The 14,902-nt window shown below is 41.2% G+C and overlaps 2 protein-coding genes across 5 annotated transcripts in view; one reads left to right on the top strand and one right to left on the bottom strand.

Moving 5' to 3' along the window:
• DRG1 (developmentally regulated GTP binding protein 1) overlaps nt 1-8,098 on the top strand; it is a 42,349-nt gene extending 34,251 nt beyond the window's left edge. For both annotated transcript variants that reach the window (XM_077160507.1, XM_077160506.1), the window contains exons 5-9: nt 2,566-2,735; nt 4,614-4,744; nt 5,857-6,024; nt 6,294-6,416; nt 7,813-8,098. In XM_077160507.1, coding sequence (XP_077016622.1) covers nt 2,566-2,735; nt 4,614-4,744; nt 5,857-6,024; nt 6,294-6,416; nt 7,813-7,912 — 692 coding nt within the window. In that variant the 3' untranslated portion in view covers nt 7,913-8,098. The remainder of the gene's footprint in view (nt 1-2,565; nt 2,736-4,613; nt 4,745-5,856; nt 6,025-6,293; nt 6,417-7,812) is intronic.
• Nucleotides 8,099-12,430: 4,332 nt separating this feature from the next.
• Nucleotides 12,431-14,902, bottom strand: part of EIF4ENIF1 (eukaryotic translation initiation factor 4E nuclear import factor 1) — a 70,199-nt gene continuing 67,727 nt past the window's right edge. For all 3 annotated transcript variants that reach the window (XM_077160492.1, XM_077160490.1, XM_077160491.1), the window contains 3 exons: nt 14,194-14,538; nt 13,754-13,918; nt 12,431-13,204 (listed from right to left, as the gene is read on the bottom strand). In XM_077160492.1, the coding sequence (XP_077016607.1) occupies nt 12,963-13,204; nt 13,754-13,918; nt 14,194-14,538 (752 nt within the window). In that variant the 3' untranslated portion in view covers nt 12,431-12,962. The remainder of the gene's footprint in view (nt 13,205-13,753; nt 13,919-14,193; nt 14,539-14,902) is intronic.

The following is a 14,902-nucleotide window of genomic DNA, read 5'->3' as shown; positions in this document are numbered from 1 at the left end:
AGTAGAGGGTGAGACTGACTACAAAGAGACACAAGGGAGCTTTTGGAGATTATGGAAAAATACTCTGTCCTGATTGCTGTGGTGTTTATAAAAGACTGTGCATTTATCATCAAAGTATATGCTTAAATGGGTACAATTTATTTTATTTTAATTTTAACTTTCCTTTTTTTATTAATAAAACCAATCCACATACAACACGAACATTCATAATGTATGAACATTCCATACCTTGTATGCAATCAGTTGCTCACAGTATCATCGTATAGTTGTATATTCATCAGTATGATCATTTCTCAGAACATTTATATCACTCTGAAAAAAAATAAGAAAATCTTTTTATTTTTTAAAAGAAAAAAAGAAATAAAAAGAAAAAACTCATACATACCATACCCCTTACTCTTCCCTCTCATTGACATTAGTATTTCCCTCTATCCAATTTAACATTTGTTCCCCCTATGATTTATTTATTTTTAATCTATATTTTTTACTCATCTATCCATACCATAAATAAAAGGAGCATCAGAACAGAGTTTTCACATTCATAGTTACTTTGTGAAAGCTGTATCACTATACAATCATCTTAAAGAAACATGGCTCCTGGACCACAGCTCTACAGTTCAGGCACTTCCCTCTAGCCTCTCTAATACATCTTTAACTAAAAAGGTGTTATCTGTATAATGCGTAAGAATAACCTCAGGTAACCTCTCAACTCTATTTGAAATCTCTCAGCCACTGACACTTTTTCTCATTTCTCTCTTTCCCCTTTGAACTGAGAAGGTTTTCTCAATCCCTTGATGCTGAGTCCCAGTTCATTCTAAGATTTCTGTCCCATGTTGCCAGGGAGGTTTACACCCCTGGGAGTCATGTCCCAAGTAGAGAGGGGGAAGACAGTGAGTTTGCTTGCCGTGTTGGCTAAGAGAGAGATAGGCCACATCTGAGCAACAACAGAGGTTCTCTGGGGGAGACAGTTTATTGTTTGTAAGTTGTACCTCAATAAAGTAAATTAAATATGCTAACTGGAGGGTGCTGCCCCAGTCATAATGGCAGAATGAGAAGCTTCATGCTCTGTCCTTCCATAGAGCTTTGAACAATGAGATATTATAATTCCGTTAGAATGAATTATAATTCCCTCCCAACACCCTGCCTAACTTGATGCAGAATCAGCCTGGGCTTCCAGTGTGTGCTTGTGATCTCAGTGGTGGAGCAAGCAGAGTAACCCTTGTACATGTATCAGGAACATGAATGTCTGGCCCAGCCTGCCTCCTGATGTCTTGAGGGACTGAACCAGGACACTCATTGCGGATTTCCTGTCTCAGAACTTGCCCTACCTGTAGAAGGGAGCTCACAGAAGACCTACAGAACTTGGGAGAACAGTCAGTTGGCTGCTTGGGACGAGGGATTGTTGTCTGTAGGGCGTACAGTGCAGCACACAGGAACACGAGGAAACTGCTCCCTAGGGAAGAGAGAACATTCATCTATTCCTAGGGCCATATTTGCATGCCGAAGACAAGATACATGCACTGAAAGGACCAGGGAGGATGCTACACTTTGGGGTCAAATGATTTTCTAAACTCGTATGGATAAGCCCTGAATGAGAACACTCACACAGGTCAGTCTGCAAAGACTGGGTAAGGCGTTTCCTTTTTTTCCTTTTTATTTTGTTATCTCCTGGTATTCAAGGAAAGCTCTGTCATAATACTAGCTGTATGAAGGCTTTAAGAATAAATGCCTCAGAGTCTACATTCCAGCAATACCATGTTAAAATATCAAAATGTCAAGGTTTCAACAAAAGATCATAAAACCTGAAAGGAAACGGGGAAAGATGGCCCAGGCAAAGGAGAAAATTGAAGCATCAGAAACCATCAGTGAGTAGGACAACACCTGGGACAAATATTTGAAGAAAAATAGTGCTAAATGTGCTCAAAGAGCTAAAGGAAAGTATGAAAGAACTAAAGGAAATCAAGAAAACAATAGATGATCACAAAGAGAATATCAATAGAGAGATAGAGATTATGAAAAAGGAACCAAACAGAGCTGAAAACCACCTAAACAGAAATTAAAATTTCCTGGAGGTATTCAACAGCAGAGTGGAGTTGACAGAATAATCAGAGACCTTGAAGATAAGAGAATTGAAACCATCCAGTCTGAGGAGCAGAAAAAAGAGAGAATGAAGAAAAGTAGACAGAGCCTGAGGAACCTGTGGGATACCATCAAGTGTATGAGTATATACATGGTGGGAGTCCCAGAAGGAGAAGAAACAGAGATTTAGGCTATTGCCTAGTTAGTATCTTCTTTCTGACTAGTTTTCCTACTAAAGTATCTAGAAGACACGTCAACTCTTGGGCAAATATGACACGACTTCAAGGCTTACATTGCAGATGACTTTTGGAATAAATCTTTGATAATCTTAAGGGCTTTATATGTGTGTATATTTATTTAAGAAAGAAAAATCTTTCGTCTCTTACATGTAGAAAAAAATCTCTGCTGAGTATTTGAGTATTAGGGTAACCTAAGGCTTTATTGAACTTTGCTAAGGTATAAAATTTTTTTCTCCCAATTCTTCAGTGGCCCGAACATGTAACTTAATCCTGATTGTTCTGGATGTCCTAAAACCCTTGGGACATAAGAAGATAATTGAAAATGAACTGGAAGGCTTTGGCATTCGCTTGAACAGCAAACCCCCGAACATTGGCTTTAAGAAGAAGGACAAAGGAGGCATTAATCTCACAGCCACTGTAAGTCAGAAAGGCAATATTGGGCAGGCTGTTACAGGGACTGGGGTGGGGAAAGGTGAATCGAGGTGCAGTGACATCAACATTTAGAAATTATCTGGCTTCTTTTATGCATTAATTGAGCTAACATGGTGACTAGGTAATGACTTTAAAAGTAGGGCAGGAGTCAGTCTCAGACTTACCTTTACAACATCATTTCCTGTTTGGGATATCAGTTTGGGGTGATGAATCCATCTTGTGCTTGCATGATTGTTGCCAATATCATGTGTTTTCATTCGTTTATACAACACAATTTATAGAGCAGCTACCATGGACCAAGTATTGTTTTAGGGTCTAGAGATATAATAGGGAGCAAAATAGACAAAAATTCTTGCCTGTATATTCTAATGTGGAAAATTAATGAGTAAAATATAGATTAGAAGATGATAAAACTAAGGACATAACAAAAGTAAGGAAGAAGAATAGAGAGTGTTGGTGTGGGGTTGCGGTATGGTGGTCGGGGAAGACTTGTTCACTGAGGCAACTAGAGCAAGTGAACCAGATGAGTATCTTGGGGAAGAGCATCTGTGTAGAGGGAACATCCAAGCACTAAGGCCCTGCGTTAGAGCATGGCTTTGCATCTTTAAGGAACGACAGAGTGAATAAGTGGTAGAGTGGTAAGAGTTGAAATCATATACTTTTTCTTTGTAGGAGATGGGTAACAGGTTCTGATTCATGGAGTAAATATGATTTAACGTAGTTATTAATGACTTCATTTTGGCTGTTGTGTTGAAAATAAACTAAAATGAGTCAAGAATAAAAGCTGAGATACCATTCATGAGGTTACTGCAATAATCCAGGCAAGAAATACTGGCTTCTTAGACCAGGGTAAGAACAGTGTAGGTGCGAAGTAGTTGATTCTGGAAAGATTTTTAAAGCAGCCAGAAGGAATTACAGATGGACTGAAGTGGATTGTTAGAGTCAGAGATGATAGCAAGTTTTTTGTCCTGAACTAGAAAAATGGAGTCTCCTTAACTGAAATGACAGGATTTTGGATAGAATGGATTTGGAACGGAGGGGAGGATCAGGATATTAAGTTTGATGTGCCAATTAGATATGCAAGTGTTACTGACAAGTAGGCATATAAGTCTGGGATTCAGAGGGATGTTGTCAGCTAGAGTGAAAAATTTGGTGGTCATTATCCTGGGTGGAATCACTAAGGAAGTGAGTATAAATAGAAAAGAGGTTCAGGGGTTGAGCCCTGCATCCTACCAGTAATTAGAAGTAGGGAGATGAGAAGAATCAGCAAATAAGACTGTAGACAAAGAGGGAGAAGGAAAACTGGAAGAAGTTTGGAATTCTAGAGGGTGAAGTAAAGAATGCTTCAGATATTCTAGGTCATACAATTGAGAACTGAGAATTTTCCACTAAATTTAACATTCTAGAGGTCCAGATGAGTTGGCTGGTACAGCTGATTTTTTTTTTAACTTTTTATTTTAAAATGATGTCAAACTTACAAGATAGTTGCAAAAATAATACAACCCTCATGACTGACATAGTTTTAAGGTGTCTTGCCAAAGATCTTTCCCATTATCTTGTCATAATATTTGAAATTTTAGCATTCAAGATTCCTTCCTTTGAATTTAGAAAGCTTGTTTTTTTTTTAAGATTTTTTTTGAGAGCAGTTGTAAGTTTACAGAAAAATCATGCAGAAGATATAGAATTCCCACATACTCTCAGCTTTTTAAGTTGTGTATCCTACTAAAAGGTAGTTACTCTCATCCCATTTAGCAGTCTTTAGAAATAAATGATTTTGCACCTTAGCCAGGATTGTCCAGGTACACGGATTACAGATTCTTTTGCTCTCTGACCCACTCATTGTCTTCTTGGCCTGATATTCAGTGTCCTCAAAGTGAGCTGGATGCTGAAACTGTGAAGAGCATCTTGGCTGAATACAAAATTCATAATGCTGATGTGACTTTGCGCAGTGATGCCACAGCCGATGACCTCATCGACGTGGTGGAAGGAAACAGGTACTGACTGAGTGTGCAGCCTAGGGCGTGAGTTTGAATTTTGTAGCCTTGCAATGGAAACAATATTGGATCACAAACATGCAGACACTGATTCTAACTCCAGTGTGCTACAATCTGAAATAATAGTGGACTCTTGGCTTCTTCAGCTGTATAATGAGGGGTTGATCTTGATTTCTAATGTCCTTCCTTGCTTTGTAATTTGATTTATTGTGGGTTCCTTATTTCGGTTATTTGCTGTGAATTAGGCTACCCCTAAGCTCTGTGTCTTTGGTCGAGCGAGTGGGTTTTCACTTGGCACTCCCAGAATTAATCCATCTGAGAAATCCTTCTCAACTGCCCTACAGAACTCAGAGCATGTCCGGCTGTGTCTGTTCTCTCCAACTTAGAAATATGTAGCCGAAATCCTATTCCATGAAACATTACTATTATTGATACTTTAATGATTTTAAGTACTTTAAAAATTATTCCTGGCATTTGGATGTAAAATTTTCTAGTTGCTTTCCTTTTCATTTGTTCCTGTTTGTTAGATGAATGTATTTTATCCTTATTTGAAGACAAAAGTCAGCACTTTTGAACTGGCATTTTGCAAGTGAGGCAACAGGCTGAGAAGTTGTGGTTTGCCTAATTATTAGTAACCATAATTGCCATATTGATTGAAAACTTCGAATGTGACAGACGTCACTAGATGCTATGTTTAAAAATTTTTTTAGTCTTTAAAAATTATCATGAAATATATTGTTATAAAATATACTTACATTCTCATGAAACAATTTGTAGGAAACTACCTCTGAGAGAGCTTAAGTAACTTGTCAGGGACACCTATCTAGAAAGTGACAGAACAAATTAGAAACAGTCTGTGTGATGCTAAAGCTTGGTATGCTGTCAGAATTAGCTGCATAGCTGAGACCAGAGCCTGAATTTCATTACTTCTCAATCCAATGCTTACTTTTTGGACTTCCTGTCTTATTTTGGTAGAAAGCTTTTTTTGACTCATCTGCCTCTTAATCCTTTTAGAGAGCCTCTGATTTGGCGTCCTGGGAGAGGGGGTGCTAAGGATCAGGCTGACAGTCTTGTTGAAAACTCCATACTAATGCTCTGTTTTTCTTCTGTAGAGTTTATATCCCCTGTATCTATGTGTTAAATAAGATTGATCAGATCTCCATTGAGGAATTGGATATCATCTATAAGGTACCTCACTGTGTACCCATCTCCGCCCACCACCGCTGGAATTTTGATGACCTGTTGGAAAAGATCTGGGACTATTTAAAACTAGTAAGGATGTAAGTCTCTATGGTAGGGTAAAAATACTATGGGATTTAAACCAGACTCACCTAAAATGGTACCCTCTGTAGTTCATTAAAAAGTTTTGTCTCTTTTGGGAGTTACAGACGAATTAGTTCCTTTCGTCTGTTTAGCCGTATTGAGGGCATTCTCTTCCTCGGGTTGGAGGTTGTCCTGACCTAATTTTCTAGGGTGGTGGAAGGTGAATTTGCATTTAATGCATGAAACATTTCCTAGAAGAAGACAACCTCTGATCCCTCTGTTCTAGTTACACCAAACCCAAAGGCCAGCTACCAGACTATACATCCCCAGTGGTGCTGCCTGACTCCAGGACCACAGTAGAGGATTTCTGCATGAAGATTCACAAAAATCTTATCAAAGAATTTAAATAGTAAGTATATTGGCATGTGGTGCCTCCTTTATCCTGTGAGCTAATTACGTTAGCTAGGAATTATTAGAGAGCACTAAAGAAACTAGGTGGTAAGGAGGCTCCTGAAATGCTTGTTTGATTAGAACTCAGTGGTGTCTTCTTAAAGCCATGCCAAGTTGGAGCAGGAAGAGTTCCAGGAACCTCTTCAGGTGGGGAGAGCCCCGCTGACGGTATAAAAGGCCCGAGCTTTCCTTCATTTACTGTGTGTTTTCTGTTTTTTATAAGTTTTATATTTATCATTTTTATAACCATATTATTTCCTACTTCAAGCACAGTTTTGAAGCACAAACCTTTCCCCTTTTATTTCTTTACTCTATAAAAAGGATTAATGATTATTAATGGCTTTGATATTTATTGCTGCATTATTTTCCAAAAGGACCTAGCCAGTTTACATTGCATTAACAAAACAGGAGGCACTGATTTTACTATAGGCATTGAATTTGTTTGCTAAAAAGTAGTTTTCTAGCTGATGATAGTAAAATGATCACTGTGCATTCATTTAAATGTATTTGCTTGCTACTACATTTGAAAATTTTGTTTTACCAATTTTATCTGTTTCTGATATTTATCTGCTTTTTAAATTTGGTTGTTTTTAGTGATTTCTGTTTTAGCAGTTTCTTTTGGGAACGTAGATTTTTTAAAGATGTTTTGGCTCAAAGACAATATAATAACAATTCGGTTACCATTTTCCATCCTTTGGTACACAGTTATCTCTTAGCCTCTGAGACAGGTCTCCTTTTCTTGTTTATCAGTTTCCATCATTTAGCATAACAGTCCTAGTCTTGGAAGCCTGTGGGTACAAAATGCCTTCATATTTTCCGGGAAGTCAGGAGGTCATATCAACTATGGTTTCTTAATAGAAAGAGGGAGGATTTTCCTAGCATGGCTGAAGCAGAGAGACCTTCTATGCTACTCTTTCAGTAGACACATAAAAACGAAGTACTCTGTTAACAGTCTGTAACTGACATTGTATCTGTAAGAACCCATCTCCAATGTGAATTATCCTGGATATTTCTCTGTAACAAGCTCATGTTTTCTCCTTTTCATTCTAAATGAGGCTCCTTACACTGCTCATTTATGTTTTTTCTACTTAGGCTCTGGGACAAACAGAAGCACACAAGCTTCCAAAAGTGTTTGTTACCTTATATGCAACAGGTTCCCCTGTGTTACATGGCTGGGCATGCTGTGGGCTTTGAGTGTGTTGCTTAAGCCTTTGAGAGGGGACCTTGGTTATTGGCAAGCCTTTGGCTCCTAAGAGCTGGGATACTGTATCTGAGCAGAAGGGTGGCACCTATAGTGATAGGACAGAGGCTAGATTATCATTTCCACTGACTGTTCTGTTTTTCCTTCCATTCAGTGCTCTGGTCTGGGGTCTGTCTGTGAAGCACAATCCTCAGAAAGTGGGTAAAGACCATACGTTGGAGGACGAGGATGTCATTCAGATTGTGAAGAAGTGAAACCTTTCCCTTTCCCCAACTGCAGCAGCTTTCCCCATGACCAAACACCCTACACCGTGCCCCTTCTTGGCTTTAGCTGCTGCTGGGTCAGGATTTATGGAAGAGAGATGGAGACACCCAAACTTCTCTCTTCTTTTCTTGGCATCACCTCATATGTTTTAACTGCATAAAGGACCTGGTTTGCCATCTGGCTGTGTGCAGTTCATGTGTCAGTATGAAAATTCGTTTTGGAATGGACTGAATAAAAGGAGGATATGTACAGTGAGGCAGCTGCAGAGTGGGCACTTGGGAGCTTGTTTTTGCATGTGGAATGGACAAAGAAGTGACATGTAATATCTTGATGATTAGTCATGGGAAACCTTTCTAAATAGATGTGGCCTTCAGTTCTTTCAGTGGTCTTTCCTAAAAGACGTTGCAAAGGGGAAAGACTCGATTATTCCCATCCAAGATTAGCCTGTTTTGGGAATGTGGCTGTTGTGTAAAGTAGTCTGACAAATTGGGGTTTGAATTTCAGGTCCACAATTTGCTGTTGAACCCTTAAATGACAGGCTCTCTGAGCCTATTTCTTCAAGTACCATGAGGGATAGTAATAGCATTTACCTTCTAGGGTGATGCTTGTTAGTATTAAGGAAGATGGTACTTGTAAATTGTTTAGCATGGTATATGGCAGAGAAGCACTCAATGAATATTTGTTTTTCTCACTGGACTGTTTCCCTTTCTGGGCTTCCTTCCTGCCCTAGTCAGAGAACAGCTGTACACTGTTATGCTGAACCACATTATGCTGAACCATGCTGCCAGTTGGGCCACTAAGTATCTCCTTTCCCAGAGCTGAACCTTTCTGCTTGAGTTCCCATGGCAGTCCTCAACCACATAACCTGGGTGAAGTCATGGAGGCAGAACATTGCAGGTGAGACGGCCAGTGTAATGAGAGTAGAATGTGTGTACCTGTGTGTGTTGGGGGAGAGGGGGGACAGGTTGATTAGGAGGGAGGATGGGTCAGGATTACTTGAGAAAGATGGTTCCAAGGTACAGAAGTGTTGGGGGCCAGGAAAAAGGAATTTAAGGGGATGGCTTTGATAATGGGAAACTGATTGGCAAAAATCTTGGTGTGGTGGGCTGGGCTAATGACATGGGCAAAGGGAGGGTATGTGCACATAGGTATGGGGGAGAAATCTGAACTTCGTAGCCCAACGACTGACTTGCTCTTTGGAGGAAGAGAAATCAGATTATTTCAGTATGGGTCCCAGGGATGATAGAAGTGGGTACTCTGAAAAAATTAGGCACAAGAACAGGTTTGTAGGAAGGGAGTGAGAGTTTGATCTTAAATGAGGGGTGCTGGAGCTTCTAACAGGTTGTGAGGGATAGAGATGTGGAATTATTCAAAATTTTAACCTTTGCCCAATGCTTTTTCCTTCTGCCCTGGTGATGGATTTGTTTCCTTGTGATAGTCTTCTGGAGTTTGGGCTTAGCCCTGTCCCCAGAACCCAGCAGACAAGTCTCTCAGGCCTGGTATCCTGCTGTGTTTTCAGAATACAGACTTTGACATCACTGGTGCCTTCTTGATGGAGCCCAGATCATGATCCTAGGCCCTGCACCAACTCTGCAGAGAAACATTGGCTTTGTGGACTGTGGAATATTCAACAAGATTTGTTATCCCCGCTAGAGCATATAGGGTTTTTGGTTAAAGTCCACTTTCATTTAGCAAATGTTTAGCACTGTCAGGGTGTTGGGGACTGATGGTTGCTGAAATCTAGTTCATCCAGGGCCTTGGGTTGTATTTGAAATAGGCCTTACGTCTATCATTTGGCACCCTGCACCCCTCAATCTGTGGGTCCTTACTGCTTGCATTGGGAGGAGGCATGGGGTCAGGGCTACTTGTGAGAGGGTACTAAGGGCATTATTGGACATTTGGGAGGCTGGGAGTAAGGGTATTTATGATAATGAAAAGCATTGGCAATATTTTCCCTTCTCCTCTTTGGCCTTAGACTTCTTTCTTGGAGGGAATATAGTTTTGTTAGGAGTGTTGCTTGGGGTAGAGCTGCCAAGGAGGTGCTGTCCTAAAGCTAAAAGCTTTCTCCCCAAGAACTTCGAGACTAAAATGGTCGGGCTCTCAGCATGGCTTGAATTTCCTGTCCTATTATATATTCTGCATTGTTTCTTCCCTGACTTTAAGCAGACCCATTATTCTGTACCACCAATTAGAATGCTTTTAGCTTTATTTAAAAGAAAGCACTAACTTTATTGGCTGACGTGGAAGGAAATCGGTCTCTCACATGAGTTGTCTGGAGCTCTGGTGAACTCAAGATAGCTGTTTTGTCATGGAGGACCCAGGTTTTTTCCATGTTACTCTATCCACTTCAGTTTATTGACTTTGGTGGGCAGCTGGCTTACCTCAGTCACAAACTATCTGCTGAATTCCTAGGCTTTTAACATCCAGCATCCAGAGAGCTGAATTCTTTTGAGAAGGCATTTCCTATAAGTCCCAATTCTTATGTCTTATGGCCTAAATTGGGTGACATGCTCATTCCTGAACTAACCATTGGTAAAGGGAATGGGATTATTAAGGAAGCACGGGTTTTACCCCCATAAGCTATCTCCATTCGATTGTGCTTATCTCTGGCATGCACAGTGGAATTGACTTCTCTCTCAAAATGGAGCCTGGCTTTTATAAGCCACTTAGTAGTTGTTTCTTGAAGGAAAGCTACCTCCCAAGTACCAGGTGCCCAGCATCTTCCTTTGGGCAGTACTATTGTTTCACCTCATACCTATCCCCCCCTTTTTTTTTTTTTTTTTTAAGGGACAGCAAAAGCTTTTTATTTCATAGCCATAGTATCCCCCTTTCTTAATGATAAGTTTTCCATAACATTCTCTATGGCCGTCCACTGTTTACTTTGGAAATTCCTTTTACATCCTTAACTTTTCTTAACCTTTATATTGCGCATCCTTCCAAACTTGAATGATTCTGAACTCCAGTCTGATGACTGCTAGACTTCCAAGTTGCCTCTTCTCATTGGCTGAAACACTACTTTCCTCTCTGCCTTCATGCTTTGCCAGGGTTTTATCTCCTAGAAGACTGTATTAGCTTCCTCGATTGTTCCTCCCATCTCCACTCCATCATGTACACCAGAATAATTTTGCTAAAACTTGTATGTCCAGGTTCTGCTCTTTGCAACTTTTCCTATTTCCTTCAGGTACCACGTCAGCAGTCACTGACTGTTGGCTGTGCCCTTTGCTTGGTGCCTACAGATATTTCTGCCCACAAAGCTTCTAAGCCTGAAAAGGGAGCCTTTACTGGCAGCTCCAACCCAATCCTTCCCTTCCTGTGTCTCCTGCTATTGGTCCGACATGAAGGGAAAAATAAGTGAAAGGAGACATACAAAAAAGGTAGAATTGAATTCAGGCATCGGTGTTCTGCCACCATCACTTGGGACTGGCTTTCCAGTTTCCACCTGTGGTATGAAGCATTTACAAGAATTCTAAGAAGTCTTATTTTTGAAGCTGGAGCAGTGAGAATGAACAGTATGGAGGGTTAATGATGATGTAAGGAAATTACCAGAAAGAGACAGACCTCATGTCAGTCCACAAAGCCAGGTTTTTTTTGAAAGGTAACCTGCTTTCTTGTGTTGCTCGAAGTACAGGGCAGGGTGGATAGCTCCAGGTTTGTTGCCACCTTCGTCCTTCACAATGCTCAGCTGTCTTTTAGTTGTGCAGTCAAAATCCCACTATCTGCCCTTCACTTGCCTAGCAAAGAACAGCCTCATGATATGACCGTCCATTATCAAGTCAAAGTAGTTTTTGCGGCCCTAAATGGATAGTATCAAGAACTCGGGCAAGAACTTTAGGAGGAGATTGAGAACTACATGTCATGACCTCAGATCAGTAGGACCAAAAACCTGCAGTCAGGAAAGGGCACTCAAGATCTGGTATTCTCATAGAATCATTTTCTTTGGTGGTGGTTGATATAGTTGAGTGAAAAATTGTGAACTTAGGAATGAGGCACAGAACACACAAGGTGTCAGTTAACACAGGGACCACCTTGAGGGAAATTCTGTATGGAAAAAGATGTAACGAAAGGACAGAATCAACTCTGAGGCCCCATTTTTCCCTATGGGGATTTTGAGCTGGAGAAACAAGGTACCTTTGTCCCAGTAAATGCAGATTTGTTTGCTGCTGATATTGCACTTGGAAGAACCAGAAAAACTACCATATAAATGATTCCCCAGTGAACAAATTATTTTCACTAAGTGGATATAGTCTTGGAAATTGTGTATCTTAAAAAACCTGATACCAGCTGCAAGGCTGCCTATAGGGTCAGCCCATCCTCAGTTCACAACAGGCCCATTTGGGTCTTCAAGGCTCAAGAAAGAAGACCACGGATTGCTTAAGTAGAATAGATAGAGTTTGAAAGAAAAATGAAGGCTTAGATCCTTCCAGGAACTTACCTTCATGGCTCAGGGAGAGCTAGTTGGAAATAAGGGATTCAGGGAAGAAATAAACACAATAATGCTATTCGCTTCATTCACACACTTAGCATATGCAACTTTAATCGACCAAAAGAAAAAGAAAGTCCCAAATGTACAAGTGAAAAAAATCCAAAATTGACACAGGCTTAACTAATACCAGCTACTTTTATGTACAGCTGTATAAGTTCAAAAAAGCTATCCTATATGTATATACAAAAGTTGTTTATACACAGGTCTGTACATAAGGGTCTATACATTTATTTCCTCAGAAGAACCCTTAGGTGCCACCTCTTGGCGAAGACACCAACACTTCATTCACATATCTTACAAAAAAGAAAGACTTTCCAGTATTGACAACACTGTGTATCCTGCATTTAGACCATGCAGGTCCCCTCGATTGGTTAAGTGATCCTTCCACCATAATGTGGACCACAACAGGTGCATGGGCATTCTAAAGGCTCCCAAACGACTTCCCACAGAGTGCTCCAAAGTAAAAACCCTGTAAACCACTCGAGATGAGGAAGCAGAGTGTGTCCTGACTTGAGTGTCATCATGGGTCCAGGTTTAGGTGTGCACACCTGCCCTGCTCACTGTCGGTATTCCAGTTCATCTACACTGATGACTTTGGCTGGCATAGAGGGCAGGGGCTGCTGCAGGACGTCTGAGCCAAACCATTTGGCAAGGCCTACGGGGGAGCTGCTCCTCTGGCTGGTGCGGTGCTCCAGCTGAGGGTGCATGTGGGGCAGGCCTGACCGACTGGGTACATTCTGTGGGGTCGTCTGAACGCTGACAGCTGCTGCCTGGGAACCAGAGCCTGGAGGATGCAGAACTGTGGAGATAGAAAAGAAGGGTTGTCACTCAGAAGGTGAGAGGGGAGGTAGTTCTTTACCAGACCCTGCTTCACTCAGACATCCCAAGCAGAAGGCTACCAGAGGATTTACTCTAGGGTTTCTTTAGGAAACTCCTTTGAAAATTCCAACAATGCCAGTAAAAGAAGTACTTGGAAATCTAAGCTATTCAGAAGTCATCAGTATTGAGAGCCCATCCTGGATGACAATGACCACTACTTCCCATGGCAAGCAGCCACGTCACAGGAGGCATGTACCCTGAATAGGCTATGCTGAACCTTCAATGGATTCTCTTAAGAGGCAAAGGACAAAAAAGCCAGTGCACACTTGGCTCTCCTACTGCCCCAGCCCAAATCCCATAAAGGCTGGCTTACCTCTTTCTAATCTTTGCTTACTGACTGCACTTTTACCCCTAAACCAGCCATCTAGCGAGGACAAGTTAAAGAATGATTCATCACTGACAAGCCATCCTCTGTACTGGAAAATGGTCCTAAAAGCGTCAGATCTATCCAGCCCATTCCTGAACCTACCTGAGCGCTGTAGCTGCTGTTGCATCATTGCCAGATGCAGAGGTGTCCCAGGACGAGGGTTTAGGAGAGGGTGGCTAGTGGCAGGTAAAGGGTAAAAGGGCTGACCCAGGATAGGGCCAGATAGTCCCTGTAAATGAGTTAGGTCCATCCCTGGAGGAAGCACACCTGTTGGGTAGACAGAAGAAAACTTGTGAGGAGTACAGACCTACTTTGTAATTTTTAGGCTTAAATTTATAGTTTTGCTGATCTGAAAATTTATTAGAACTTAAGGATGCTTTAGCTAAGTTCCTAATATTTTAGTGGGCTAAGAGATGGATTGTGTTGAACCCCCAGCCTACTATTTAAATAAATCTAATCACATCTTTCTGGGAATGAAAACCTCCCACTGTACACACTTCATCAGTGCCAGCAACTGTTGACCAGTCAGGTCAGAAACTCACCAGCTTGCAGCAAACTTGGAAGATGCTGTGGATGTACTCCCTGGGCCAGCATCCTCTGGACCAAGCCTGGGTGAAGCTGATGAGCAGGCCGAACGATTGGTACATGGGGGACAAGGGGAACTTGGTGGACAGGGCGGAGAAAAGGTGTTCCTGGAACTGGAGAAGCCAAGGTGGGGGTTTTTCTCCCAGTTGCTTTAGGTCGATAATCTTGTTCTTTGGTGTAACGGTTGGCCTGGGACAGCGGGGTGGAACACGAGGACCGTTGCAATGTTGATAGCTTAGGATTCGTAGTGGGAGAAGAGTCTCTATCAGCACTGGGCACAGTGTTGGATGACAGGAGGTTATCTATAAGGACGCAAAGGATATTTTGGTACTGGCAAAACTCCCAAACACTTTGGCCTCCTTAAGTCCAATAAATCTCATTTTTTAAAAACTCAGAATTATTTTCTGGTTCCCCTTCAACAACATGGTAGGTACACATCAATTAACTTATAAATAGGCCTAGAAGACAGACTGTGAGTCAAGTCAAGTCCCAGGGCATTTAGGGACAGAGCTGAGATTAGAACTCAAGTTTTCTGGTCTTTCAACTCTTTGTTAGAACAAAATATTTTTGCTATACTCTGAAAAAAACCAAGGCTCTGAAGTTCTGACTGCCACAACTCTTAAATGTATAATCTTTCCAACCTAGGAATAGCTATGGATAAGCAAC

This window comes from Tamandua tetradactyla, chromosome 5 (genome assembly GCF_023851605.1).
Source record: "Tamandua tetradactyla isolate mTamTet1 chromosome 5, mTamTet1.pri, whole genome shotgun sequence".
NCBI classification, from domain to species: Eukaryota; Metazoa; Chordata; class Mammalia; order Pilosa; family Myrmecophagidae; genus Tamandua; species Tamandua tetradactyla.
The sequence above is the reverse complement of the archived record's forward strand: the minus strand, read 5'-3'. Positions and strand labels throughout refer to the sequence as shown.